General features: G+C 44.9%; 1 protein-coding gene across 3 annotated transcripts; it reads right to left on the bottom strand.

The window, feature by feature from the left end:
* Positions 1-221: 221 nt before the first annotated feature.
* Positions 222-26,524, bottom strand: c1h5orf63 (chromosome 1 C5orf63 homolog). Of its 3 annotated transcripts, none has more exons than XM_085992060.1 (4): positions 26,379-26,524; positions 14,172-14,301; positions 12,946-13,002; positions 222-603 (listed from the first exon to the last, which is right to left on the bottom strand). In XM_085992060.1, exons 2-4 carry the CDS (start codon positions 14,286-14,288, stop codon positions 424-426), a joined length of 354 nt encoding a protein of 117 aa, XP_085848186.1. In that variant the 5' UTR covers positions 14,289-14,301; positions 26,379-26,524; the 3' UTR covers positions 222-423. The 3 variants fall into 3 exon arrangements, with proteins under 3 accessions (XP_085848186.1, XP_085848190.1, XP_085848180.1); XM_085992064.1 differs by lacking the exon at positions 26,379-26,524 and adding an exon at positions 25,974-26,316; XM_085992054.1 differs by lacking the exon at positions 26,379-26,524 and having other exon boundaries at positions 14,172-22,364.

Consider the following 26,524-nt stretch of genomic DNA (forward strand, 5'->3'; position numbering starts at 1 on the left):
GGTACAGATCAGCCATGATCTAACAGAATGGTGGAATAGGCTTGAGGGGCTGAATGGCCTCCTGTTCCTACGTACTGTCCTTTGTGCACAAATAATTCCAAATGAATACTTTAGAAATCGTTTGAGAAACTTAAAAGCTATGACACATGGCTGAAATGTATAGGAAGTCAGCATGATGATATTAACTTGTGTATATAAAGCCAGTTTGTGAATGGCATAAAGTTATTCCAACAAGAGCCAATTAATAGTCTTTTTAATGTTATCTTAAACGCTTAATAATCTTCAAGTTATTTATTTTTACTGATAGTATAACTATTAAAACATTTACATTTCAAACAAGTACTGCATAACGAGCAGAATTGTGATCTTAAAACAGATGGAAAATTGATTACTTTTTCTTGTCCAGATTCGCTCTTCCAATCTTCACGTCCTTTGTTTACTTTCTTGTTCCAGTTTAGCCAGTCGTTTCTCAAGGATTTTAAAGTTGACCCGGTGCATCATCAGAAATTGTCCATTCAAGTGAAAGACGGGTATGTCATACTTGTACCTCTCATACCAGACGCAATTCTCCGCAACAGTGATGTCTACTTCCTGCAGGACGAACTGAGAATTAAAAGAAAATAGAACGGTCATTATCTGAAACTAAATTTAAGGGGAAGCTAGATAAGTACATGAGGGAGAAAAGGAATAGAAGGATATGCTGATAGAGTGAGATGAAGTAGGGTGGGAGGAGGCTCGTGTGGAGCATAAACACAGGCATAGACCAGTTGGGCCGAATGGCCTGTTTCTGTGCTGTAAAATTCTATATAATTATGTAATTAAGGGTTAAATAATGAGGACTGGTTGCACAAACTAGACTTGAGTGTAGAAGATTAAAGGAGTGATCTAATTGAAGTGTTTGAGATGATTAAATCTGTAACCTCATGGCCCGGCATATCCCTCACTCTACCATTACCATCAAGCCGGGAGATCAACCTTGGTTTAACAAGAGTGCAGGAGAGCATGCCGGGAACAGCACCAGGCATACCGAAAAATGAGGTGTCAACCTGATGAGGCTACAACACAAGGCTACTTGCATGCCAAACGGAAGCAACATGCGATAGACAGAGCTAAGCGATCTCACAAACATCAGATCAAATCAAAGCTCTGCAGTCCTGCCACATCCAGTCGTGAGTGGTGGTGGACAATTAAACAGTTAACAGGAGGAGGAGGCTCCAAAAATATCCCCATCCTCAATGATGGTGGAGCCCAGCACGTGAGTGCAAAAGACAAGGCTGAAGCATTTGCAACTATCTTCAGCCAGAAGTGCCGAGTGGATGATCCATCTCGGCCTCCTCCTGAGGTCCCCAGCATCACAGATGCCAGTCTTCAGCCCATTCAATTCACTCCACATGATATCAAGAAATGGCTGAGTGCAGTGGATACAGCAAAGGCTATGGGCCCCGACAACATCCCGGCTATCGTGCTGAAGACTTGTGCTCCAGAACTAGCCTCGGCTCTTGCCTAGCTGTTCCAGTACAGCTACAACACAGGCACCTACCCGACAATGTGGAAAACTGCCCAGGCATGTCCTGTCCACAAAAAGCAGGACAAATCCAACCCGGCCAATTACTGCCCCACTCAATCATCAGCAAAGTGATGGTAGGTGTCATCGACAGTGCTATCAAGTGGCACTTACTCACCAATAACCTGCTCACGGATGCCCAATTTGGGTTCCACCAAGACCACTCGGCTTCCAACCTCATTACAGCCTTGGTCCAAACATGGACAAAGGAGCTGAATTCCAGAGGTGAGGTGAGAGTGACTGCCCTTGACATCAAGGCAGCATTTGACCGAGTGTGACATGAAGGAGCCCTAGTAAAACTGAAGTCAATGGGAATCGGGGGGAAAACGCTCCACTGGCTGGAGTCATACCGAGCACAAAGGAAGATGGTTGTGGTGGTTGAAGGTCAATCATCACAGCCCCAGGACATCGTTGTAGTTCCTCAGGGCAGTGTCCAAGGTCCAACCATCTTCGGCTGCTTCATTAATGACCTTCCCTCCAACATAAGGTCAGAAATGGGGATGTTTGCTGATGACTGCACAGCACCATTCACAACTCCTCAGATAATGAAGCAGTCCATGACCACATGCAACAAGACCTGAACAACGTTCAGGCTTGGGTTGATAAGTGGCAGATAACATTCGTGCCACACAAGTGCCAGACAATGACTATGTCCAACAAGTGAGAGTCTAACCACCGGCCCTTGACATTCAACGACATTACCATTGCCAAATCCCCCACCATCAACATTCTGGGGGAATCACCATTGACCAGAAACTTAACTTGACCAGCCACATAAATACTGTAGCAACAAGAGCAGGTCAGAGGCTAGGTATTCTGTGGTGAGTGTCTCACCTCTTGACTTCCCAAAGCCTTTCCACCATCTACAAGGCACAAGTAAGGAGTGTGATGGAATACTCTCCACTTGCCTGGAAGAGTGCAGCTCCAACAACACTTAAGAAGCTCAACACCATCCAGGACAAAGCAGCCTGCTTAACTGGCACCCCATCAACCAAATTAAATATTCACTCCCTCCACCACCGGCGTACTGTGGCTGCAGTGTGCACCATCTACAAGATGCACTGCAGCAACTCGCCAAGGCTTCTTCAGCAGCACCTCCCAAACCCGCGACCTCTTCCACCTAGAAGGACAAGGGCAGCAGGCGCATGGGAACACCACCACCTCCAAGTTTCCCTCCAGGTCACACACCATCCTGACTTAGAAGTATATCGCCGATCCTTCATCGTCGCTGGGTCAAAATCCTGGAACTCCCGCTCCAACAGCGCTGTGGGAGTACCTTCACCACATGGACTGCTCACCACCACCTTCTCAAGGGCAATTAGGGATGGGCAATAAATGCTGGCCTTGCCAGCGACGCCCACATCCCATAAACAAATTTTTTAAAAAGCACAACTCAAATTATAAAAAGCAGAAAATTCTAGAAATGCACAGCAGTTTGGTCAGCAACTGAAACAAAAAGATCAGGTCAGATTTCGGGCGGGATCTTTCATCAGAACCACCGTGAGTTTTTTAAGCAAGTGACATCCATGGTAAACTGTTGAATATCCTACACTGCCTTGACAAAGTTGGGAGCAAAGGGTTACTACTTAATCTCAAAAATTACCGTGAATCAGGATAGAAATGGATAAGAAATTGTTGAGCGGTACATCACAGCAGAAATTTTTAAGAGGTGTGTTTTTGGGGATGGGAGGGTCGAGGAGGGAAGCCCTAAGTCGGGTGCCCGGGAATTGGTGTTGAGACCTCCCCACCCACCTCCCCTCCCCCATTATTTCAAATAATCTACAAATAAGAGGGGATCGCAAAAGGGAATTGGATCTATACTTGAAAAGGAAAAATTTGCAATGCTATGGAGGAAAGAGCAGGGGTGAGTGGGACTAATTGGATAGCTCTTTCAAAGAGCCGGCACAGGCATGATAGGCCGAATGGCCTCCTTCTGCCCTGTAAGATTCTATGACCTGGAGGCAGAAGTTCAATGCAAACTGACATTTGAAGAAGTAACAAAATAGGCGGCTGAATCTGAGGAGGCAGCCTGTGAAAAATCAGTTGGATAAAATACAGAATGGGGCAACACAACGACAGATTTAATTTAATACGGACAAGTGTCAAATACTGCACAAGAAGAAATGGGTAGCGCGAGTGCTTCATGAATAGTGACAAAATGGCTAAATGTGAAGTAGCGAGGAATCTAGCATTCAGCATGTCAAATCAACAAAGCAAATAAAGCGCTGTACTGTATAACCAAAACAGTACAATACAAGTTAGAGGTAGTCATGATCAAACTGTCCAGGGCTGAAGGAGAACAAAATCCAAATTCCTTTCATGTAAAATAATGCATGAAAACTGCAAGTCAAGGGGAAAAAAGGTTTGTTTTTAGTGACCTCTTGAGGGGGACCAAAATAATTTTAACCAGGTGATATAATTGTTTGCAGATCATAATTCCACTTGCAAATACAGGAAACTTTCTGGTATCCGGCACGGACGGGACCGAGCTGGTGCCGGTCTATCAACATTACCGGAGAATCGAGCGCTATAGTTAAAACATACGGAGCTTCTGAGCTCCGTATCTAGCAACAAACCCTGTTGCTTAGCAACAGCTTCAAAACAATCAGCACAGCTTGCAAGCGTCTCTGTAGCTTAGCAACAGCTTCAGTTAGATGCTTGCACAGCCAGAAATGAGTAAAAAAAAAGTAACTAAAAGTAAAAAAAGTTATCTGAACCGACTCCTGAATTTTGCCGGTTAACCGACATTTCCGGTTATTTAGTGGCCGGTTAATCAAAGGTTTCCTGTAATTGGCAGATATGTTTTCCAATCAATAGTGCATGTTCCTAAGGCATCATTTAAGTTATATTGCTGCTAAAGGCAGAGGAAAAAAAGCTTAGAACTATTAGCCTAGATTTTCTGATCAATGTTATTTTAACAAACGGATTGATTTCTGCCAACAACCGGAAGCTGCACAGAAGCGTACTGCACACTAATCTGCAACCGGAAGCGTCTGTTTTTTCCACAGAGCATTTTTGAAGCAGCCTGCTCTAGACTAGTATCTTTCCTCACAGCCCGCTCTATCCCGGTATCTTTCCTCACAGCCCGCTCTATCCCGGTATCTTTCCTCACAGCCCACTATCCCGGTATCTTTCCTCACAGCCCACTCTATCCTGGCATCTTTCCTCACAGTCCGCTCTATCCCGGCAACTTTCCTCACAGCCCACTCTATCCCGGCATCTTTCCTCACAGCCCGTTCTATCCTGGCATCTTTCCTCACAGCCCGCTCTATCCTGGCATCTTTCCTCACAGTCCGCTCTATCCCGGCATCTTTCCTCACAGCCCGCTCTATCCTGGCATCTTTCCTCACAGCCCGCTCTATCCTGGCATCTTTCCTCACAGTCCGCTCTATCCCGGCATCTTTCCTCACAGCCCGCTCTATCCTGGCATCTTTCCTCACAGCCCGCTCCATCCTGGCATCTTTCCTCACAGCCCACTCTATCCCGGTATCTTTCCTCACAGTCCGCTCTATCCCGGCATCTTTCCTCACAGCCCGCTCTATCCTGGCATCTTTCCTCACAGCCCGCTCTATCCTGGCATCTTTCCTCACAGCCCGCTCTATCCTGGCATCTTTCCTCACAGCCCGCTCTATCCTGGCATCTTTCCTCACAGCCCGCTCTATCCTGGCATCTTTCCTCACAGCCCACTCTATCCCGGTATCTTTCCTCACAGCCCGCTCTATCCCGGCATCTTTCCTCACAGCCCGCTCTATCCTGGCATCTTTCCTCACAGCCCACTCTATCCTGGCATCTTTCCTCACAGCCCGCTCTATCCCGGTATCTTTCCTCACAGCCCGCTCCCTCCCGGCATCTTTCCTCACAGTCCCGTTCCCTCCTGGCATCTTTCCTCACAGCCCACTCTATCCTGGCATCTTTCCTCACAGCCCGCTCTATCCCGGTATCTTTCCTCACAGCCCGCTCCCTCCCGGCATCTTTCCTCACAACCCGTTCCCTCCTGGCATCTTTCCTCACAGCCCGCTCTATCCCGGTATCTTTCCTCACAGCCCGCTCTATCCCGGCATCTTTCCTCACAGCCCGCTCTATCCTGGCATCTTTCCTCACAGCCCACTCTATCCTGGCATCTTTCCTCACAGCCCGCTCTATCCCGGTATCTTTCCTCACAGCCCGCTCTATCCTGGCATCTTTCCTCACAGTCCACTCTATCCTGGCATCTTTCCTCACAGCCCGCTCTATCCCGGTATCTTTCCTCACAGCCCGCTCCCTCCCGGCATCTTTCCTCACAACCCGTTCCCTCCCGGCATCTTTCCTCACAACCCGTTCCCTCCCGGCATCTTTCCTCACAGCCCGCTCTATCCTGGTATCTTTCCTCACAGCCCACTCTATCCTGGCATCTTTCCTCACAGCCCGCTCCCTCCCGGCATCTTTCCTCACAACCTGCTCCCTCCCGGCATCTTTCCTCACAGCCCGCTCTATCCCGGTATCTTTCCTCACAGCCCGCTCTATCCCGGCATCTTTCCTCACAGCCTGCTCTATCCCGGCCTCTTTCCTCACAGCCGGCTCCCTCCCGGCATCTTTCCTCAGCCCGCTCCCTCCCGGCATCTTTCCTCACAGCCCGCTCTATCCCGGCATTTTTCCTCACAGCCCGCTCCCTCCCGGCATCTTTCCTCAGCCCGCTCCCTCCCGGCATCTTTCCTCAGCCCGCTCCCTCCTGGCATCTTTCCTCAGCCCGCTCCCTCCCGGCTTTTTTTTTTTTTTTAACGAACCCGCTCCTGTGACAAACCGGCAGCGTGCATGCGCAGTCTGCTTCCGGTTCGTTGGCAGCAGTCACGTTCTTTAACAACAGTACGAAACGCTTAACATTGAAATGAAGTTGATCAGAAAAGTTAGGCTAATGTGTTTTGGAGTAGGTTTTTACAATGGGACAAATAGGACATAATTTACAGTTTCTTAAAAAAATACGTATGTGGTTTATTAGAAATTGCTGCCTTTAGATTGACTAGTGACCAGTCTGTTACATGACTAGTAACCAATGCGTTACATCATGAACCGAGTAGTTGGGGCTTCTCCTGCTATCTCTCCCCACATGGTGATTTTGCAACTGCATCTGGGTGGTAACAACACACATCCTTCAGGGGGATGGATGCAAGAGCAAACTGAAGGGCAAGTTGATCAGCCCTGCTGTCCTGCAAGTAGAACGAAGAAGTCGGGCAACAAGTTATTTTACAAGGGAAAAGTTGACTTATATCTCTATTGTACTGCCCAGGTGAGGACAGGCAGGGCTCTGCACACATGCACTCAGCTGCTTGCGTGGAGCTCTGATTATTTTATTAAATACTATTAAAGCACTAGTTCGGCCCCAGCTGGAGTATTGTGTCCAATTCTGGGCACCACACTTTAGGAAGGACGTGAAGGCTTTGGAGAGGGTACAGAAGAGATTTACCAGAATAGGTCCAGGGATGAGGGGTTACAGTTACGTGGATAGACTGGAGAAGCTGGGGTTGTTATCCTTAGAGCAGAGAAGGCTAAGAGGAGATTTGATAGAGGTATTCATAATCATGAAGGGTTTAGATAGAGTAAATAAGGAGAAACTGTTTACAGTGGCTGAAGAGTCGATAACCAGAGGGCACAAATTTAAGATAATTAGCAAAAGAACCAGAGGCCACACGAGGGAAAACTTTTTTTACATAATGAGTGGTTAGGATTTGGAATGCACTGCCTGATAGGGTGGTGGATACAGATTCAATAGTAGATTTCAAAAGGGAATTGCATAACTAATTGAAGGAGAAAAAATTGCAGGGATATGAAGAAAGAGCGGGGGAGCGGGACTAACTGAATTGCTCGTCGAAAGAGCTGGCGCAGACTCGATGGGCTGAATGACCCCCATCTGTGTTGTACTATTCTCTGATTCTCTGATTCTGATCTGACCGCACTTTGAGCACAGTGCTCCCCTGGCTGGCCTTGCACATTCCGCCCGCCGTAAACTTCTCATCCAAAATTCTGCCACCCGTATCCTAACTTGCACCAAGTCCCGTTCATCCATCACCAACGTTATAGGGCTGTAGCGAGGGCTTTAAATGAATTAGTGGGGGGGGGGGGGGGAGGTTTCAAGTGAGCAAAAAATAAAAATGTCAGCGGAGAAGGCAATAGAGCAAGGTAGCAGTGGGGCAATTAAAAACCAGAGCGTGTCAGGAAGGGACAGAATGTATAAAGACAAAGGTAAAGTAGTAAAGGGGGTAAAAGCAGGAATAAATTTCACAAAACATATTTAAAAGTTCTTTATCTGAATGCATGCAGCATTTGTAACAAAATAGACGAGTTGACGGAACAAATAACTACACGAGTATGATCTGGTGGCCATTACAGAAACATGGCTGCAAGGTGACCATGACTGGGAACTAAACATCCAGGGGTATTTGACAATTAGGAAGGACAGACAGAAAGGAAAGGGAGGTGGGGTGGCTATGTTAATAAAGGATGGAATCACTGCAATAGTGAGAAATGATATTGGGTCAAAGGATCAGGATAGTGAAACAGTTTGGGTGGAGATAAGGAATAATAAGGGGAAAAAGTCAGTAGTGGGCATAGTCTATAGGCCTCCTAACAGTTGCAACTCTGTTGGTCGGAGTATAAATCAGGAAATAGTTGGGGCTTGTAATAAGGGAACAGCTATAATCATGGGGGATTTTAACTTTCATATTGACTGGACAAATCAAATTGGGCAGGGCAGCCTTGAGGAAGAGTTCATAGAGTGCATTAGGGACGGGTTCCTTGAGCAGTATGTTACTGAACCAACCAGGGGGCAGGCAATCTTAGATCTGGTCCTGTGTAATGAGACAGGATTAATAAAAAATGTCCTAGTAAAGGATCCCCTTGGAATGAGTGACCATAACATGGTTGAATTCCAAATTCAGTTGGAGGGTGAAAGAGTTGGATCTCAAACCAGTGTACTAAACTTAAATAAAGGAGACTATGAAGGTATGAGAGCAGAGTTGACTAAAGTGGACTAGGAAAATAGATTAAAGTGTAAGACGGTACATGAGCAGTGGTGTACATTCAAGGAGATATTTCACAACTTTCAAGAAAAATATATTCCACTGAGGAAAAAGGGGCATAAAAGAAAAGGCAACCATCCGTGGCCAAGTAAAGTAATAAAGGATTGTATCCGACTGAAAACAAGGGCATATAAAGTAGCCAAATCTAGTGGGAGGATAGAAGATTGGGAAGCATTTAAAAGCATAACTAAAAGATTAATTAAGAAAGGGAAGATAGATTATGAAAGTAAACTAGCAAAAAATATTAAAACAGATAGCAAGAGTTTCTACCGTTATATAAAAAGAAAAAGGGTGGCTAAAGTGAATGTTGGTCCCTGAGAGGACGAGACCGGGACCGGGAAATTAGTGGTGGGGAACATGGAGATGGCAAAAACGCTGAACAAATATTTTGTATCAGTCTTTACAGTAGAGAACACTAATAATATCCCAACACTGGACAAACAAGAGGCTATAGGGGGGGAGGAGCTAAACACAATTAAAATCACTAAGGAGATGGTACTCGGTAAGATAATGGGACTAAAGGTGGATAAATCCCCTGGACCTGATGGCTTACATCCTAGGGTCTTGAGAGAAGTAGCGGTAGGGATTGTGGATGCATTAGTGGTAATTTTCCAAAACTCCCTGGATTCAGGAAAGGTCCCAGCGGATTGGAAAACTGCTAATGTAACGCCCTTATTTAAAAAGGGAAGTAGACAAAAGGCTGGAAACTATAGACCAGTTAGCCTAACATCTGTGGTTGGTAAAATGTTGGAGTCCATTATTAAGGAAGCAGTAACAGGACATTTGGATAAGCATAATTTAATCGGACAGAGTCAGCATGGTTTTATGAAGGGGAAGTCATGTTTGACAAATTTGCTCGAATTCTTTGAGGACGTAACAAACAGGGTGGATAAAGGGGAACCAGTGGATGTGGCGTATTTGGACTTCCAAAAGGCATTTGACAAGGTGCCACACAAAAGATTACTGCACAAGATAAAAAATCACGGGATTGGGGGTAATATACTGGCATGGGTGGAAGACTGGCTATCTAACAGAAAACAGAGAGTTGGGATAAATGGTTCATTCTCGGGTTGGCAATCAGTGACTAGTGGTGTTCCGCAGGGGTCAGTGCTGGGACCCCAACTCTTTACAATCTATATTAACGATTTGGAGGAAGGGACCGAGTGCAACGTATCCAAGTTTGCCGACGATACAAAGATGGGAGGGAAAGCAGTGAGTGAGGAGGACATTAAAAACCTGCAAAAGGACATAGACAGGCTAAGTGAGTGGGCAAAAATTTGGCAGATGGAATATAATGTTGGAAAGTGTGAGGTTATGCACTTTGGCAGAAAAAATCAAAGAGCAAGTTATTATCTAAATGGAGAGAAACTGCAACGTGCTACAGTACAAAGGGATCTGGGGGTCCTGGTGCATGAAACACAGAAGGTTAGTATGCAGGTACAGCAGGTGATCAGGAAGGCCAATGGAATCTTGGCTTTTATTGCAAGGGGGATGGAGTATAAAAGCAGGGATGTCTTGCTTCAGTTATACAGAGTACTGATGAGGCCACACCTGGAATACTGTGTACAGTTTTGGTTTCCATATTTAAGAAAAGATATACTTGCTCTCGAGGCAGTTCAGAGAAGGTTCACTCGGTTGATTCCGGAGATGAGGGGGTTGACTTATGAGGAAAGGTTGAGTAGGTTGGGCCTCTACTCATTGGAATTCAGAAGAATGAGAGGCGATCTTATCGAAACATACAAGATTGTGAGGGGGCTTGATCGGGTGGATGCGGTGAGGATGTTTCCACTGATGGGTGAGACTAGAACTAGGGGGCATAATCTTAGAATAAGGGGCTGCCCTTTCAAAACTGAGATGAGGAGAAACTTCTTCACTCAGAGGGTAGTAAATCTATGGAATTTGCTACCTCAGAGAGCTGTGGAAGCTGCGACATTAAATAAATTTAAAACGGAGATAGACAGTTTCCTAGCTGATAAGGGAATTAGGGGTTACGGGGAGCGGGCAGGGAAGTGGAGGTGAGTCTAGATTTGGATCAGCCATGATCCTATTGAATAGCGGAGCAGGCCCGAGGGGCCGTATGGCCTACTCCTGCTCCTACTTCTTATGTTCTTATGTTCCCTCTTGGCTGCTTGGCTGTACATCTCTCTGCTGGTCCCGCACAGCCCGGGGCCGGCTTTTTCAATGTTAGATTTTGTGCATTTGCAAAACTGTGAATGGGCCATGCAGCCAAAGGAAAAATTAGGGGGAACATTACCCATCACCCCTCTGCCTTGCTGATCTACATTGGCTCCCGGTCCGGCAACGACTCGCTTTTAAAATGCTAATTCTTGTATTCAAATCCCACCATGGTTTGGCTGCTTCCTCTTTCTGTAACCGCCTCCAGCCCTACAACCCTCCGAGATATCTGCACTCCTCCAATTCTGGCCTCTTGAGCGTCTCTGATTTTAATCACTCTGCCATTGGTTCATTGGTGGAGCGATCAGCTGACTTGGCCCTAAGCTCTGGAATTCCCTCCCTAAACCTCTCCGCCTCTCTACCCCTCTTTCCTCCTTTAAGACGCTCCTTAAAACCTACCTCTTTAACCAAGCTATTGGTTGTCTGTCCTAATATCTCATGAGGCTCGGTGTCAAATTTTGTTTTAATCGCTCCTGTGCAGTGCCTTGGGACGTTTTACTACATTAAAGGCGTTATATAAATACAAGTTGTTGTTGTTGTAGTTCTGATCACCAAAACACAAGGGAGAAATTCAAATCCTTGAGGGATTGTAGAGTGAAGCCATGAGACTACTCCATGGCAATTCAAACAATTCAAGTGGGGCGGGATGAAAAGATCCAAGCATTTGAAAAGTAAAAATACCCTGTGGATCACTGAAAGTGGCATTTTTACTGTATTCCAGAAATGTTCCCTCAATACTGAACTCCAATAGCAAACATTTAATGCATCTTAGAAAAAACGCTGAATTGTATCATTTTATATACGAGTGAGTTTTTAATCTCCTTGAGAAAAGAAAGAAAAGTATTATCAACTGTCTAAAACTTGGACCCTTCTGACGATGGTGAATACTTTAAGCAAGTAAATTATTAAAGACCCGGATCCAAAGGAAAATGGCAAGTTGGATCCAAATTTGGCTCAGTGGCTGGAAGCAGAGGGTAATGGTCGACAGGTGTTTTTGTGACTGGAAGGCTGTTTCCAGTGGGGTTCCGCAGGGCTCAGTACTAGGTCCCTTGCTTTTTGTGGTATATATCAATGATTTAAGACTTCAATGTAGGGGGCATGATTAAGAAGTTTGCAGGTGATACAAAAATTGGCCGTGTGGTTGATAGTGAGGAAGAAAGTTGTAGACTGCAGGAAGCTATCAATAGACTGGCCAGGTGGGCAGAAAAGTGGCAAATGGAATTCAATCCGGGGAAATATGAGGTAAAGCATTTGGGGAGGACTAACAAGACAAGGGAATACACAATAAATGGTAGGATACTCAGAAGTGTAGAGGAACAGAGGGACCTTGGAGTGCATGTCCACAGATCCCTGAAGGTAGCAGGACAGGTAGATAAGGCAGTTAAGAAGGCATGAGGAATTCTTTCCTTTATTAGCCGAAGCATAGAATATAAGATCTTTTTGAAGAAGGGTTTCAACCCGAAACGTCAACTCAAATTTCTCTCCACGGATGTTGCCTGACCTGCTGAGTTTTTCCAGCATTCTCTGTTGTTATTTAAGATCAGGGAGGTTATGCTTGAACTGTAGACCACAGCTAGAATACTGCGTACAGTTCTGGTCACCACATTACAGGAAAGATGTAATTGCTCTAGAGAGGGTACAGAGGATGTTGCCAGAACTGGAGAATTTTAGCTATGTGGAAAGATTGGATAGGCTGGGGTTGTTTTCTTGGGAACAGAGGAGGCTGAGGGGAGACTTGATTGAGGTGTATAAAATTATGAGGGGCCCAGATAGAGTGGATAGGAAGGACCTATTTCCCTTAGCAGAGAGGTCAATAACCAGGGGGCATAGATTTAAAGTATTTGGTAGAAGGATTAGAGGGGAGTTCAGGAGAATTTTCTTCACCCAGAGGATGGTGGGGGTCTGGAACTCACTGCCTTAAAGGGTGGTAGAGGCAGAAACCCTCATTGCATTTAAAAAGTACTTGGATATGCACTTGAAATGCCATAACCTACAAGGCTACGGACCAAGAGCTGGACAGTGGGATTAGGCTGGATCGCTCTTTTTTGACCGGAATAGACACAATGGACCGAATGGCCTCCTTCTGTGCCGTAAATTTCTATGATTCTATGATTAATTTTGAAAGCTGGTTATTTATTGTATTTCATCTCATACCCGGTGTCTGTGTGGCTCCAATGCCTCTTTGGCTTCTTCACAAAGAGTGCAAGAATCCTAAGGGTATAAAATTAAAACTTTGTATTAGTAAATTACTATAGAAGCAAAATAAAAAGATTCCAGATAATTAAACTTGCAACTGAAACTATATTATCCATGTGTTTGTAGACAGGTTATACTATTGAATGCAGTGAAAAACCAACAATGGTGTATTGCACTTTTAACATAATTAAACATCCCAAAGCGATTCACAAATAAAAACCTTCATAATACACTGCTGATTACTTAGACCGATATGTAAAGGGCAGAATTCAATTGAGCCCCCTTTAATTTTGCCTAAAGGATATATCGACTAAGTCAAGAGAAATTACTCTTTTTTTCCAATTGCAAACAAGTGCACATGAATGTTGGTTCAACTTGGGCAGTTGTCATTGAAACATAAAATTCTTACAGGGCTTGACAGAGGATGTTTCCCCTGGCTGGGGAGTCTAGAACCAGGGGTCACAGTCTCAGAATAAGGGGTCGGCCATTTAGGACTGAGATGAGGAGAAATTTCTTCACTCAGGGGGTTGTGAATTTTTGGAATTCTCTACCCCAGTGGGCTGTAGATGCTCAGTCATTGAGTATATTCAAGACAGAGATCGATAGATTTTTGGATATTAAGGGAATCAAGGGATATGGGGATCGGGCAGGAAGGTGGAGTTGAGGTAGAAGATCAGCCATGATCTTATTGAATGGCAGAGCAGGCTCGAGGGGCCAAATGGCCTACTCCTGCTCCTATTTCTTATATTGACTTGTGATAGTGAAATCAATACAGTTCACTCACCCTAGTCACGTATTCAATTAGATTTAAAAGGGAAGCTGTTTCCACTTGTTCAGGACAAAGTAAAATCAATGCTTTCACCTGGCACCATAGCAGATTATAAACCTTCCAGATTATAAACCTTCCAAGGTAGTCTTACCAACCAGTCAGATTAGGAGAACATACTTCAAAAGTTGTGCAACATTATTCATTAAAACCAGAAAAACTGATTTGGTTCATTTACCTATTGTTAAAATTCCTCATGGAAGATTTAAGTTCTGCCTTCAATCTATTGTCCATCTATATCATTAGGAATTGCGGCTAATTGGATGGCTCTTTCAAAGAGCCAGCAGAGGCAGGATGGGCTGAAAGAATCATACAGCACAGAATGAGGTCAATGAAGTAAAGTCAGCCTGTACAGTACCTTAGTAAACAGTGTTAAAACCGGCAGATCCTTCCTGAGTGTAGACGTTGTTCTTAACAAAAATTCCAGCATCGATTTCGATGATTGCCCAAGTTTTGTATAATGAAGGAAATACATTGCTCCACGGCCACTGAAAATAATTAAATCATTAGATTGTGCATTGATTTGCTGATTAATAACACAGCACATTTCAACAAATGAAACTTCTAACTTTGACCTCTAAGTGAACAAGTTACTGTAACATAATAATTCTCATAGGTTGTGCACAGTATTGGTTCTGCAGGATTTTTTAAATTCTAAATGCCCCAGATTTTCCTAGAGTGGGACATCTCACAGCGAGCCCCATTAACCAGACGTTTTCCCGTACCCTTTAGCTCAAAATCGTTTTGCTGTGTAACTTGCCGGGAGTGCCAGCTGATAACGGCGCGGCGAGGGCGACGGGGCAGCTGGGACCTCGGTGAACAACGGGACCAACAGTCTATCTCCTCAACCAATGAGGTTTAAGGATTGAGAAAGAAACAGGAACAATGGAGAAGGAAATTGGGTGAATTAGAGTTGAATCAGGTACAGGAAGAGAAATAAAGAGGAAAAGAAAGACTGGATTAAGAGCGATAGTGTTGGAGGAAATTTTAAAATGGCACCGTAGTGCCTGCTGAAATACTTGACATTCATTGACATTTTGCAGACACTGGCATAACAGACAGCTGACTTGATCTGCTTACACCAAACGTGTGATGTCACTTGTACAGAACAGTAATATAATTAAGTTGTTTGCTAACGGTATAATAATATAATCAACTTGTTTTTGACAATGTGATTAAGGGTTGCTAAGGTATCGGATTGGCCAAAGTTAAAGGATGCTAAAGTACCAGATTGGCCAAGGAATTAATGTAATATGGTATCTTTCCTGTTTTTAAATTGTATAAAAGGAGCGCGGCTGCTATTGTAAAGCTGAGAAGCTGGCGATTGCACCAAGGGGGTGTATAGCACTTCTCCCAGAGCGCTCTGTAAATAAAAGTGTACTCGCACATTCCAGCAAAGTCCGCAATAGTCTGAGTTTATTGCTCTATAAGTCGAAGTTGGGTATACGTCGACCCTGTATATCACTGGGTCCGTTCAGGCTCCAATTCGGCGGTAACAAATTGGCGCTGCGAGCAGGGTCACCGGTGTTTTAGTACTCTGATCAAGTATAAGGACGCCGAGTGATCAAAGAATAAGTAAGTGGACTAGTGGAGTGTGGGACTACACTTGACATTTGTCTGTGATGAACTTATATTCGTATCTGTATTGACAAAATTTTAATTCTCAGGTCTTATTCGGGACTAACAGACTGATGTTAGGAACTTGTGGAGCGGGGTAAAACGTTACACGTCCGGGCACTCTTGAAAGACAGAGAAACCCAGACCTCTGAGAACGCCGTTTCGAGTACGTTAAAACGCCCGGGTATTCTTAGAAGAATAGGGGGGCTTTCAAAAACGTGACTCCAGACAAAGAGGAAAGGTCGGTGGACTACTGATGTCAGGTAAGGAGATTAAGAGGGGGCCCCCGGGCTCCCTCATCGATTCTTATATGACAGACAGGCATTCACTAATTTAAAAAAATGCAGAAGGACGGATGGGACTTATCACAGACATTAGAACTTCAGAGAAATTGGCTGAGTAAACAGAAAAAGGATAAAACTAAAAAGGCGGGCGTGTTACTAGTACACCAATTGTCAGGACTGATAGAACAAGTAAATGTAATTAAGAAAATTGTTAAAGATAAAACACAGGACATTAAAACTCTCGAAACAAAGATAACTTGCCAAGATAAGGTAATTAAGGATTTAGAAAAGAGGGCTACATGTGAGGGCGGACGAATGAGTGGTTGGACGGATACTACTTCCCTTCCCCCATACGAGACACTAGATCCAACGGCTCCCATGTTTGAGGAAAAGGTCGAAAGTGTCGACATGGCCCCAGTAACCCGGGGTGGAACCGTCGCTGCACCAACAGCGAGTTATAAACCCTTTACCCCCGGGGAGAGACAACAAATCATGATAGTCCTGGGAAAACTCCAGACCCGTAGCCTGAATGCAAAGTTTTGGGCAGAACTCAACACCGTTTGGGTGGGGCATCAGTTACATCTAAGAGACATCCATCAGTTAGTTCGGGCAGCCTGTCCAGCGGACAGGTGGCGACTTGTGGCGGGCGATCCCGGTGCGGGCGCCGCCGCAGCCGCAAGGGATTACAGTGGGGGACGCTGGACACATGCAGTAGCCCTCACTGCCGAAGTAGACGCCCAACAGGCACCCTTTGTTCTCTTTAAAACTGAAGTCCAACGGGTTTTAGGTGACTCCCCCACTAATTGGAGTAAAATTACAGCGACTAAACAACAAAAGGGAGAAGGGGCCTCAGAATATGGCGAGCAACTATTTAGTATTTACCAGGAAAGTTCGGGCCAACCAAACGCAGTCAGGACAGATCCGGCATTTATACAAGCATTTAAGGACGGCTTATCACCGGCACACCAAACAATCATAAAAATGGGAGTAGTGACCGCAAGAAATTATGATGACCTGGTAGAATGGGCATGTGAAATAGACGGAAACGGGGTGAAGGATGAGATAGTGACAAAAGTTAAACAAGAAAAAATAGCTGCGGTCGGCCAACTGGAAACTGGAGCAAGACCCAAAAAGGGACCATGCCATAATTGTGGAAAGATGGGTCACTTTGCAAAAGAATGCAAGGGCAAAAAGAATGAGAGACAATGTAACTATTGTGGAAAAAGGGGACACTTGGAAGCCACTTGTTATAGCAAACATGGCAGGCCAACTAGCGGGCAAAATACGATGTCCGCCGAAGACTACAGGGAGTGGCAGGAGTATAAACGACAGCAACAGAATAAGTGACGTCCAGCGGCCCCCGTAAAAAGCAAAAAGGAGGGTAGGATTTATGTGTCTGCACTAGTAGGGGGCCGACAGTGTGAAATGCTAGTGGACACGGGAGCGTCAATATCCGTAACCGACCTTCCCCTCCCTACAACCAGTAAGATGATATATTTAACAGGGATCGGCAGCACCAAGGTGCCCGCCTTCCTAAGTACCACCCAAATGGTAGAAATAGACAATCTTTACATCCCGATGAGATTCTACGTATGTAAAAATAACGGGGGCACAATAATGGGTAATGATCTTATGAAAGAATACGAAATATTAATCGATTGTGGCAAGGGAAAACTAATGTGGCCAAAAACAGACGGCCACATAGCAAAGGTAGGACAACTCGCAAATAATACCGGCACGATTGGAGTAGCCACAGTAACCAAAAGAAACTGGCAATTAGATACAGGTGATTACGGGGCCATTTGCGCCTCCGTCCCCGGAGTTTGGGCAGAAACAAAACTAGACACAGGAAAAGCTGGTATTGACCCTATCAAGATCCCCGGACCAGAACATAAGCCACACCGCCAGTACCCCATAAAAACCGAGGCAAGAAAGGCAGTCATAGACATAGTAAAAGGACTTGTAGAGAAAGGCATCCTGAGAGAAACAACAAGTACCACCAATTCCCCTACATGGCCAGTAGGAAAACCTGACAGAAGCTATAGGTTAACTATAGATTACACTGCCCTCAACAAGGTCACCCCTAAGTTACACCCTATCGTCGCCAGCCCCTCAACCATCTTAAACGGTCTAGCCCCAGAACACCAAATCTTCACGGTCCTGGACATAGCCAACGGATTCTGGGCCTTACCCTTGGACCCAGAATCACAGGAAAAATTTGCGTTTACGGTAGGGGACAAATAGTATACCTGGACCCGGCTCCCACAGGGGTTTCACAATAGCCCGGCTATCTTTCACCGAGTCATGAGCGATATCTTAAAAAGGGTAGAACTGCCCAGCGGGAGTACGATTCTCCAGTATGTTGATGACATACTAATAGCTTCGGAAACGAAAGAAGGGCACCAGACGACCCTGTACCTAGTATTAAAAACATTGGAGACAGCTGGCCTAAAGGTGAGCCCCAAAAAGGCACAGATAGGAAAAACCCAGGTATTGTATCTGGGACACCTTATCTCCCAGGGACTTAAAGAAATGCCACCGGACAGAAAGGACGCTGTCCAGAGTATGTCCAGGCCCGTAACAGTGAGGGGAGAAAGGAAGGTATTAGGCCTCTTTAATTATAGTAGAAATTTTATCCCAGGGTTTGCTAAAATAGCAGAACCCATACAGCGGCTAGTGAAAGGGGGCAAACCAGCACTGGACTCAATAGAATGGGGCCCAGAGCAGGAGGAAGCTTATATCCAACTGAAGTCAGAATTAATATCAGCCCCAGGATTGGGATTACCAGACATGTGCAAAGACTTCCACATACACTGCAATAATGAAGGGGGATTTTATACCGTGGTGGTAACACAGGATCATGGGGACAAGCGCAGGCCAGTGGCATACTACTCCACTGCAGAAGGACCTGTAGTAACCGGGCTTTCACGGTGTATAGCCGCATTAGATTGTGCTGCCTGGGCCATAGAGGTCAGCGAGCCAATTGTGATGACAGGAAACATTATCCTTCACACCAAACACACCTTGGTAGAAATGCTGAACACGGGAAAATTGAGATCCGTCTCAAATATGAGACGAGCAAAATGGGAAGTGGTCCTCCTCCCTCCGAGTAAAGCAGTAACCATCATTAGGGATATGGGGGACAATCCGGCAGAAGGAATATTAGGAACCGGAGAGCCTCATAATTGTGGGGATGTAGATATGAACTTAGAAGAAGATAGAATAAAGGATACCCCTCTGGCGACGGCCGAAGGAACACTTTACGTAGATGGGTCGCGCAAATATATGGATGGACTACCCCGCACAGGGTGGGCCGTAGTTAATGACCGACAGTAGAGTCAGGGCGAATCGACAGGGGTTTGTCAGCCCAAGTGGCCGAGTTAGTGGCACTCACTAAGGCACTGGAGATGTCGGAAAATAAAGTAGTAAACATCTACACAGATAGTAGATACGCCTTTGGGGTAGTCCATGACTATATGACCGCCTGGGGTAGGAGAGGATTCATTACGACAGGAGGCAATCCTATAAAACATCAGAGGATAGAAGCCCTCCTTGAGGCTAGTAATAAGCCCCAACAAGTTGCAGTAATAAAAATCAAGGCACACCAGAGAGAGCCGGACAGAACTAGCCCAGATTGGTTAAACCACCAGGGGAACCAAGCAGCGGACAAAGCTGCACAATTCGCGTTAGAACAAGAGGAGATTAGCGACACACCAGTGGCTAGCATAAGTAACCCAGGAGATGAGATAAGTATTGAAGAACTGCACGAGGACACACCAGATGTTGAGAAATGTACGTGGGAGAAACAAGGTGCTATACGAGGAAGCGATAACGTCTGGCGAAAGGATGATAAGGTAATGGCCCCAGAGTGCATACAAAACACTCTGTTGGAAATTCACCACGGGCTCTCTCACTCGGGAAGAGAGGCAATGAGAGGAAGTCTCGGTACAGAATGGTGGTGGAAAGGGATGGGAAGAGATATTGCTAAACACTGCCACCGGTGTGTTACATGTGCACAGTACAATCCAGGCAGGCCAATAAAGGTTAATATGGGACATCAACCCAGGCCACGAAGCCCATGGGAACATTTGCAAATCGACTTTACCGGCCCTCTACCCCCGTCCCACGGTAAAACATACTGCCTGGTAATCATAGACCAATTCACTCGCTGGGTGGAGGCTTTTCCAACACGGAACTGCACCGCCCCGACGGTTGCCAGAATCCTAGCAGAAGAAGTAAATCCCCGATGGGGAGTGCCCCTTCAAATCAACTCCGAGCAAGGCACTCACTTTACTGGTAGTGTCATAAAAACCGTATGTCAATTAATTAATGGGTATAAAACAGAAGTTCCACATCCCCTATCACCCACAAAGTTCAGGAATGGTGGAACGGATGAACCGTACCCTTAAAAATGCATTGGCCAAGGCGATGCAAACATCGGGAAAAACATGGACTGAAGTGCTGCCCATCATCCTGATGAAACTTCAGGCCACTACAAACCGAACGACTGGCCTTACCCCTTATGAACTAATGACAGGAAGGGCGATGCAATTACCCGAAGGCATCATAACAGGTGGGGCCGATGTAGGTCCTCTAAAAGATAAATTAAAACGATACGTTTTGGAACTCAGCACTCAATTGAAGGAGATGCGTAAAAATATCCGTGACCAACAGCGGGAAAGGGACAAGGAGCTAGAACTTAACACGCTCCTGGACGTTCCCCCTGCCGGAGCGCGGGTCATGGTAAGAAATCTACCTGGCAAACCGGGGTTCGCGCCGAAATGGAGCTATGAGATCATAATCAGTGGGGACACCTGTGCCTGTCTGGACATGAGGGGAAAGGGCATATGGAAACATTGGACTCAGTTGAAGTTATATAAAGGACATGAACGTGAATAATTACCCCCACTGTTCTGAATCTGTTCCACAGAAAAAAAAAGAGACCCCTTCGGCAATAACTGGAAGAAGAATATTGCATCAAAAACATGTATAAGTTACTGTGTATAGTTGCGTTGATACGTATTGTCACGGGAGATGCGGCGACAGGACCGCATAGAAAACGGGGATTGCATGTAAATACGTTTTTATATATGTCATATAAGTATGCCAAACGGAGTGGGATAGATGCCTGTTGGGTATGTAGCCATACTCCCACTCATGCGAAAGGAGGGATACCCTTGCGACCAATACCCTTGAACCTCACAGATATGGCAGAATGGATAATTAATAGAAATCATACGAAACAGAAAAATACCACTTTATCCACCTTCGGAAAAACCTGGGAACAGAAATGGACTAGCCTAAGGAATGAGTTCCGGGGGGGAGGATATTCCTTAGAAAATTTTAAAGAATGGTATAAGCCAACATATAATTATACGAAAGAACCCCCCTTTTTAGTTCTTACCAATACGTCAGGAAAGGGCCAGCCGATCGGGAAGATATGTTGGGAGCGCGGTACAGAGCAGACTGAAGGGATCAGAATTGATGTGGGGAAAAGTCATTGTATACAAAATTTTACCACATATAATGCAGGAAATTCCATGGAAAGCTGGTGGTTCAATACCACCAATTTGATGAATTTGACCAATAATAAACCATGGAATGGGACCAGGCGAACAAAGACTGACAACCAGATGGGTTTTACCGTCTTCCGCGCCAACATAAACCCCGAACAACCGGGACAGATAATGACAGCCTATAATGGGACATACTTCATATGCGGTCATAGAGCATACCCCTGGCTACCAGAGAATTGGGCAGGATCATGCTATTTGGGGTATGTAGTACCATATATACACCACATAAAGGAATTGAAAGACCACCACAAGCATAGTCGTACTAAAAGAGAACTTCCCACCTGGCAGGTGGTACTAGGAGCTATGTTCCCCATGGCTGGAATAGTGTTTACTTCTCAAGAAATATGGTTATTGGCAACCATAATTGAGGGAGTAGCCAATGACACAGCTGAATCCCTGAGAGAGATGAGTGCCGAAATGGTAGCCCTAAGAACTGTCGCCCTACAAAATAGAATGGCACTAGATTACCTACTAGCTGCACAGGGAGGTACATGTGCCATGATCGGAGCAGAATGCTGTACATACATCCCAGACAGTTCTGAAAATATTACCAACCTAGCGGACCATATTCAAAAACAAGTAGCTTTGCTCCATCAATCCAATATTGGAGGCGGATGGTTTGATTGGTTACTGGGAGGATCAGGCTGGGGTGTTTGGCTAGTGCAAATGATATTGATCATGGTTGTGATATGTATACTGCTGTGCTGTGCATTGAGTATCATTAAAATGTGCTGTCAAACTGCTGTGAAAGCTGTGCTGCCAGTAGCTTCTGTCGAAGAATACACCGACCTCCTGCCCAGAAATATGGGTGAAGAAGAAGAAACGTATGATGACGTGGCCGGAACGGCCGGTTCTCACGAGATGAGTCAGTGGTTGTAAACCAACCCTGTAAAGAAACGAAGAACGATGGTCATCTGGGAGCAAGAGGATCGTGCTCCAGGACCAAAAGGAGGGGCTGTTGGAGGAAATTTTAAAATGGCACTGTAGTGCCTGCTGAAATACTTGACATTCATTGACATTTTGCAGACACTGGCATAACAGACAGCTGACTTGATCTGCTTACACCAAACGTGTGATGTCACTTGTACAGAACAGTAATATAATGAAGTTAAATAACAACAGAAAATGCTGGAAAAACTCAGCAGGTCAGGCAACATCCGTGGAGAGAAATTTGAGTTGACGTTTCGGGTTTGACCCTTCTTCAGCCTGACCTGCTGAGTTTTTCCAGCATTTTCTGTTGTTATTTCGGATTTCCAACATCTGCAGTATTTTGCTATCATATAATTAAGTTGTTTGCTAACGGTATAATAATATAATCAACTTGTTTTTGACAGAATGTGATTAAGGGTTGCTAAGGTATCGGATTGGCCAAAGTTAAAGGATGCTAAAGTACCAGATTGGCCAAGGAATTAATGTAATATGGTATCTTTCCTGTTTTTAAATTGTATAAAAGGAGCGCGGCTGCTATTGTAAAGCTGAGAAGCTGGCGATTGCACCAAGGGGGTGTATAGCACTTCTCCCAGAGCGCTCTGTAAATAAAAGTGTGCTCGCACATTCCAGCAAAGTCCGCAGTAGTCTGAGTTTATTGCTCTATAAGTCGAAGTTGGGTATACGTCGACCCTGTATATCACTGGGTCCGTTCAGGCTCCAATTCGGCGGTAACAATAGAAAAAAGAGACAGAATGGAAAAAAATTAAAACATTTGAAATTCAACATTTAAAAAATCTTTAACAACAATTGACTACACGCAGGAATGAGATTGAACAGTTTAAATTGTTCCCTTTCTGGGCTGGAGAGGTTGATTGGCATTGGATTAACAATTGTCATATTGTTAAAAAAGGTATATACAGTACTATTAATTACCAGCCCTAACTTTCTGCAGCAAGTTTAATGGGCAATTAATGTGCAAATCCAGCAAGTTCTTAAAAATATCGGGGAGGCTAAGGGCGAGATATAGTTTGTGCAAAGGAATTGCTGGAGCGGTGTAAATCGACCAGCAAGTTCTGGAGATTTGCAACTCATGGCCTATCTCTTAATCCCCTGAACTTGCTGGACGATTTGTGCATTAATAACGGCGTGTGTCGTTAACACACTATTACTTCTCTAGCAAGATCGGGCACAATATCTATAACGAAGTCTCGGAGCATGAAAACCCTTATCCATAACTTTAGCAAAAGAAATCTACAGGTTCAAGACAGGAAATCTGTTTGTACTCCCGCTTATTTTTTGCTAAAATTGACTAGAGGGATTTCAACCCCTAAGAGAAAGGTTTTGTAATAGTTAGGGTGTCAGTCTTGGTTCAGTGGATAGTACTCTTGCTAAATCAGAATCTATTGGGTCAAGTCCCACTCCATCGACTTGAACACAAAATCCAGGCTAACACTCCAGTGCAGTGCTGAGGGAGTGCTGCACTATCTGAGGTGCCGTCTTTCGGATGAGACGTTAAACCGAGGCCCCATCTCCCCTCTCAAGTGGATGTAAAAGATCCCACGGCCACTATTGGAAGAAGAGCAGCGGAGTTCTCCCTGGTGTCCTGGCCAATATTTATCCCTCAACATCACTGAAAACATAAGCATAAAAATAAAACAAGAAAGGTGACTCAACCGTGGCTAACAAGGGAAATTAGGGATAGCATAAGATCCAAGGAGAGGACATATAAATTGGCCAGAAAAAGCAGCAAACCTGAGGATTGGGAGCAGTTTAGGATTCAGCAAAGGAGGACAAAGGGATTAATTAAGAGGGGGAAATAGAGTATGAGAGTAAACTTGCAGGGAACATAAAAACTGACTGTAAAAGCTTCTCTAGATATGTGAAGAGAAAAAGATTGGTGAAGTCAAGAGTAGGTCCCTTGCAGTCAGAATCAGGGGAATTTATAATGGGGAACAAAGAAATGGCAGTCCAATTAAATACATACTTTGGTTCTGTCGTCACAAAGGAGGACACAAATATCCTCCCAGAGATGTCGGGGAACATAGGGTCTACTGAGAGAGAGGAACTGAATGAAATCAGTATTTGTAGGGAAATGGTGTTAGGGACATTGACGGGATTGAAGGCCGATAAATCCCCAGGGCCTGATAATCTATATCCTAAGGTACTTAAGGAAGTGGCCCTAGAAATAGTAGCTGCATTGCTGGTCATCTTCCAAAATTCTATAGACTCTGGAACAGTTCCCATGGATTGGAGGGTAGCTAATGTAACCCCACTATTCAAAAAAGATGGTAGAGAGAAAACGGGGAATTATAGACCGGTAAGCCTGACATCGGTAGTGGGGAAAATGCTAGAGTCCATTATAAAAGATGTAATAGCAGAGCACTTGGAAAACAGTGACAGGATCGGACAAAGTCAACATGGATTTACAAAAGGTAAATCATGCTTGAATAATTTACTGGAATTTTTTGAGGATGTAACTGGTAGAATAGATAAGGGAAAATCAGTGGATGTGGTGTATTTGGACTTTCAGAAGGCTTTCGATAAGGTCCCGCATAAGAGATTAGCGTGTAAAGTTAAAGCACATGGGATTGGGGGTAAGGTACTGACTTGGATAGAGAACTGGTTGTCAGACAGGAAGCAAAGAGTTGGAATAAATGGGTCTTTTTCTGAGTGGCAGGCAGTGACTAGTGGGGTGCCGCAGGGATTGGTGCTAGGACCCCAGCTATTCACAATATATATTAATGATCTCGACGAGGGAACTAGATGTAATATCTCCAAGTTTGCAGACGACACAAAGCTGGGTGGGTGTGTGTGCTGTGAGGAGGATGCCGAGAAACTCCAGTGTGATTTGGACAGGTTGGGTGATTGGGCAGATGCATGATAATGTGGATAAATGCGAGGTTATCCACTTTGGTGGCAAAAACAGGAAGGCAGATTATTATCTGAATGGCAATAGATTGGGAGAAGGGGAAGAGCAACGAGACCTGGTTGTCCTTGTGCACCAGTCGTTGAAGGCAAGCATGCAGGTACAGCAGGTGGTTAAGAAGCCAAACGGTATGTTGGCCTTCGTAGCGAGAGGATTCGAGTACAGGAGCAAGGATGTCTTGCTGCAGTTGTACAGGGCCTTGATGAAACCACACCTTGAGTATTGTGTGCAGTTTTGGTCGCCTTATCTGAGGAAGGATGTTCTTGCCATGGAGGGAGTGCAGCGAAGATTCACCAGACTGATACCTGGGATGGCAGGAATGACGTATGAGGAGAGATTGGGTCAATTGGGCTTATATTTGCTGGAGTTTATAAGAATGAGAGGGGATCTCATTGAAAATTATAACATTCTAACGGGACTAGACAGACTAGATGCAGGAAGAATGTTCCCGATGGTGGGGGAGTCCAGAACCAGGGGTCGCAGTCTAAAGATAAGGGGTAAGCCATTTAGGACAGAGATGAGAAGGAATTTCTTCACCCAGAGAGTGGTGAACCTGTGGAATTCTCTACCACAGGAGGCAGTGAAGGCCAATTCATTAAATATATTCAAGAAGGAGTTAGATATATTTCTTAAGGCTAAAGGGATCAAGGGATATGGGGAGAAAGCAGGGACAGGGTACTGAATTTGGATGATCAGCCATGATCTCATTGAATGGCGGAGCAGGCTTGAGGCGCCGAATGGCCTACTCCTGCTCCTATCTTCTGTTTCTAAACAGTAAAGTGGCATAAATTTAGGATTAGCGTCATCACACAAAAGGTATACAATACCAGAAGTGAAGTCAAATTCCACCACATGAAGAGAAAATCAAAAACATGTGAGGGGAAAATACTGAAGCGTAGAGGAAAGAACTGAAAAAGCGAGGCTCCAGTCGATAAATCCGGCGTGGAAGCACAGGCATTACGGACGGAAATGGCCTCCTTCTGCGCTACAGACCAACAATGATCTTCACCATTAGAAATATAATTTGTTAGAGAAATAACAACCTTCAACTTGGCACAAACATAACTTTAGAATAAGCTACCAGTATATGCAAGTTTTAACAAAAACGCTATGTTCTTGGGAAATGCATATGATTTGATAATGCCCAAAATAAGCAATTCCTCAAACGACCACATTTCAGATTTCGGTCGCTTTTAACAAATAAAAACTAGTATTGAGAGTAAAATAAAGACCAGCGCTTGTTCCTCGGCAATCGGCAGTACAGCTAATGTAACAAGAGCCCACTCCGGGCCGCCTTCTGTTCTCTGCCCGCCTGTCAATCAGCACCAGCCGCCCAGCTCCAGGGCCGGTGCAGCTGTCAATCAGCGAACGACGCAAC

Source organism: Somniosus microcephalus, chromosome 1 (assembly GCF_052327205.1).
Source record: "Somniosus microcephalus isolate GS21.2 chromosome 1, FLI_Smic_1.0, whole genome shotgun sequence".
Classification (NCBI taxonomy): domain Eukaryota; kingdom Metazoa; phylum Chordata; class Chondrichthyes; order Squaliformes; family Somniosidae; genus Somniosus; species Somniosus microcephalus.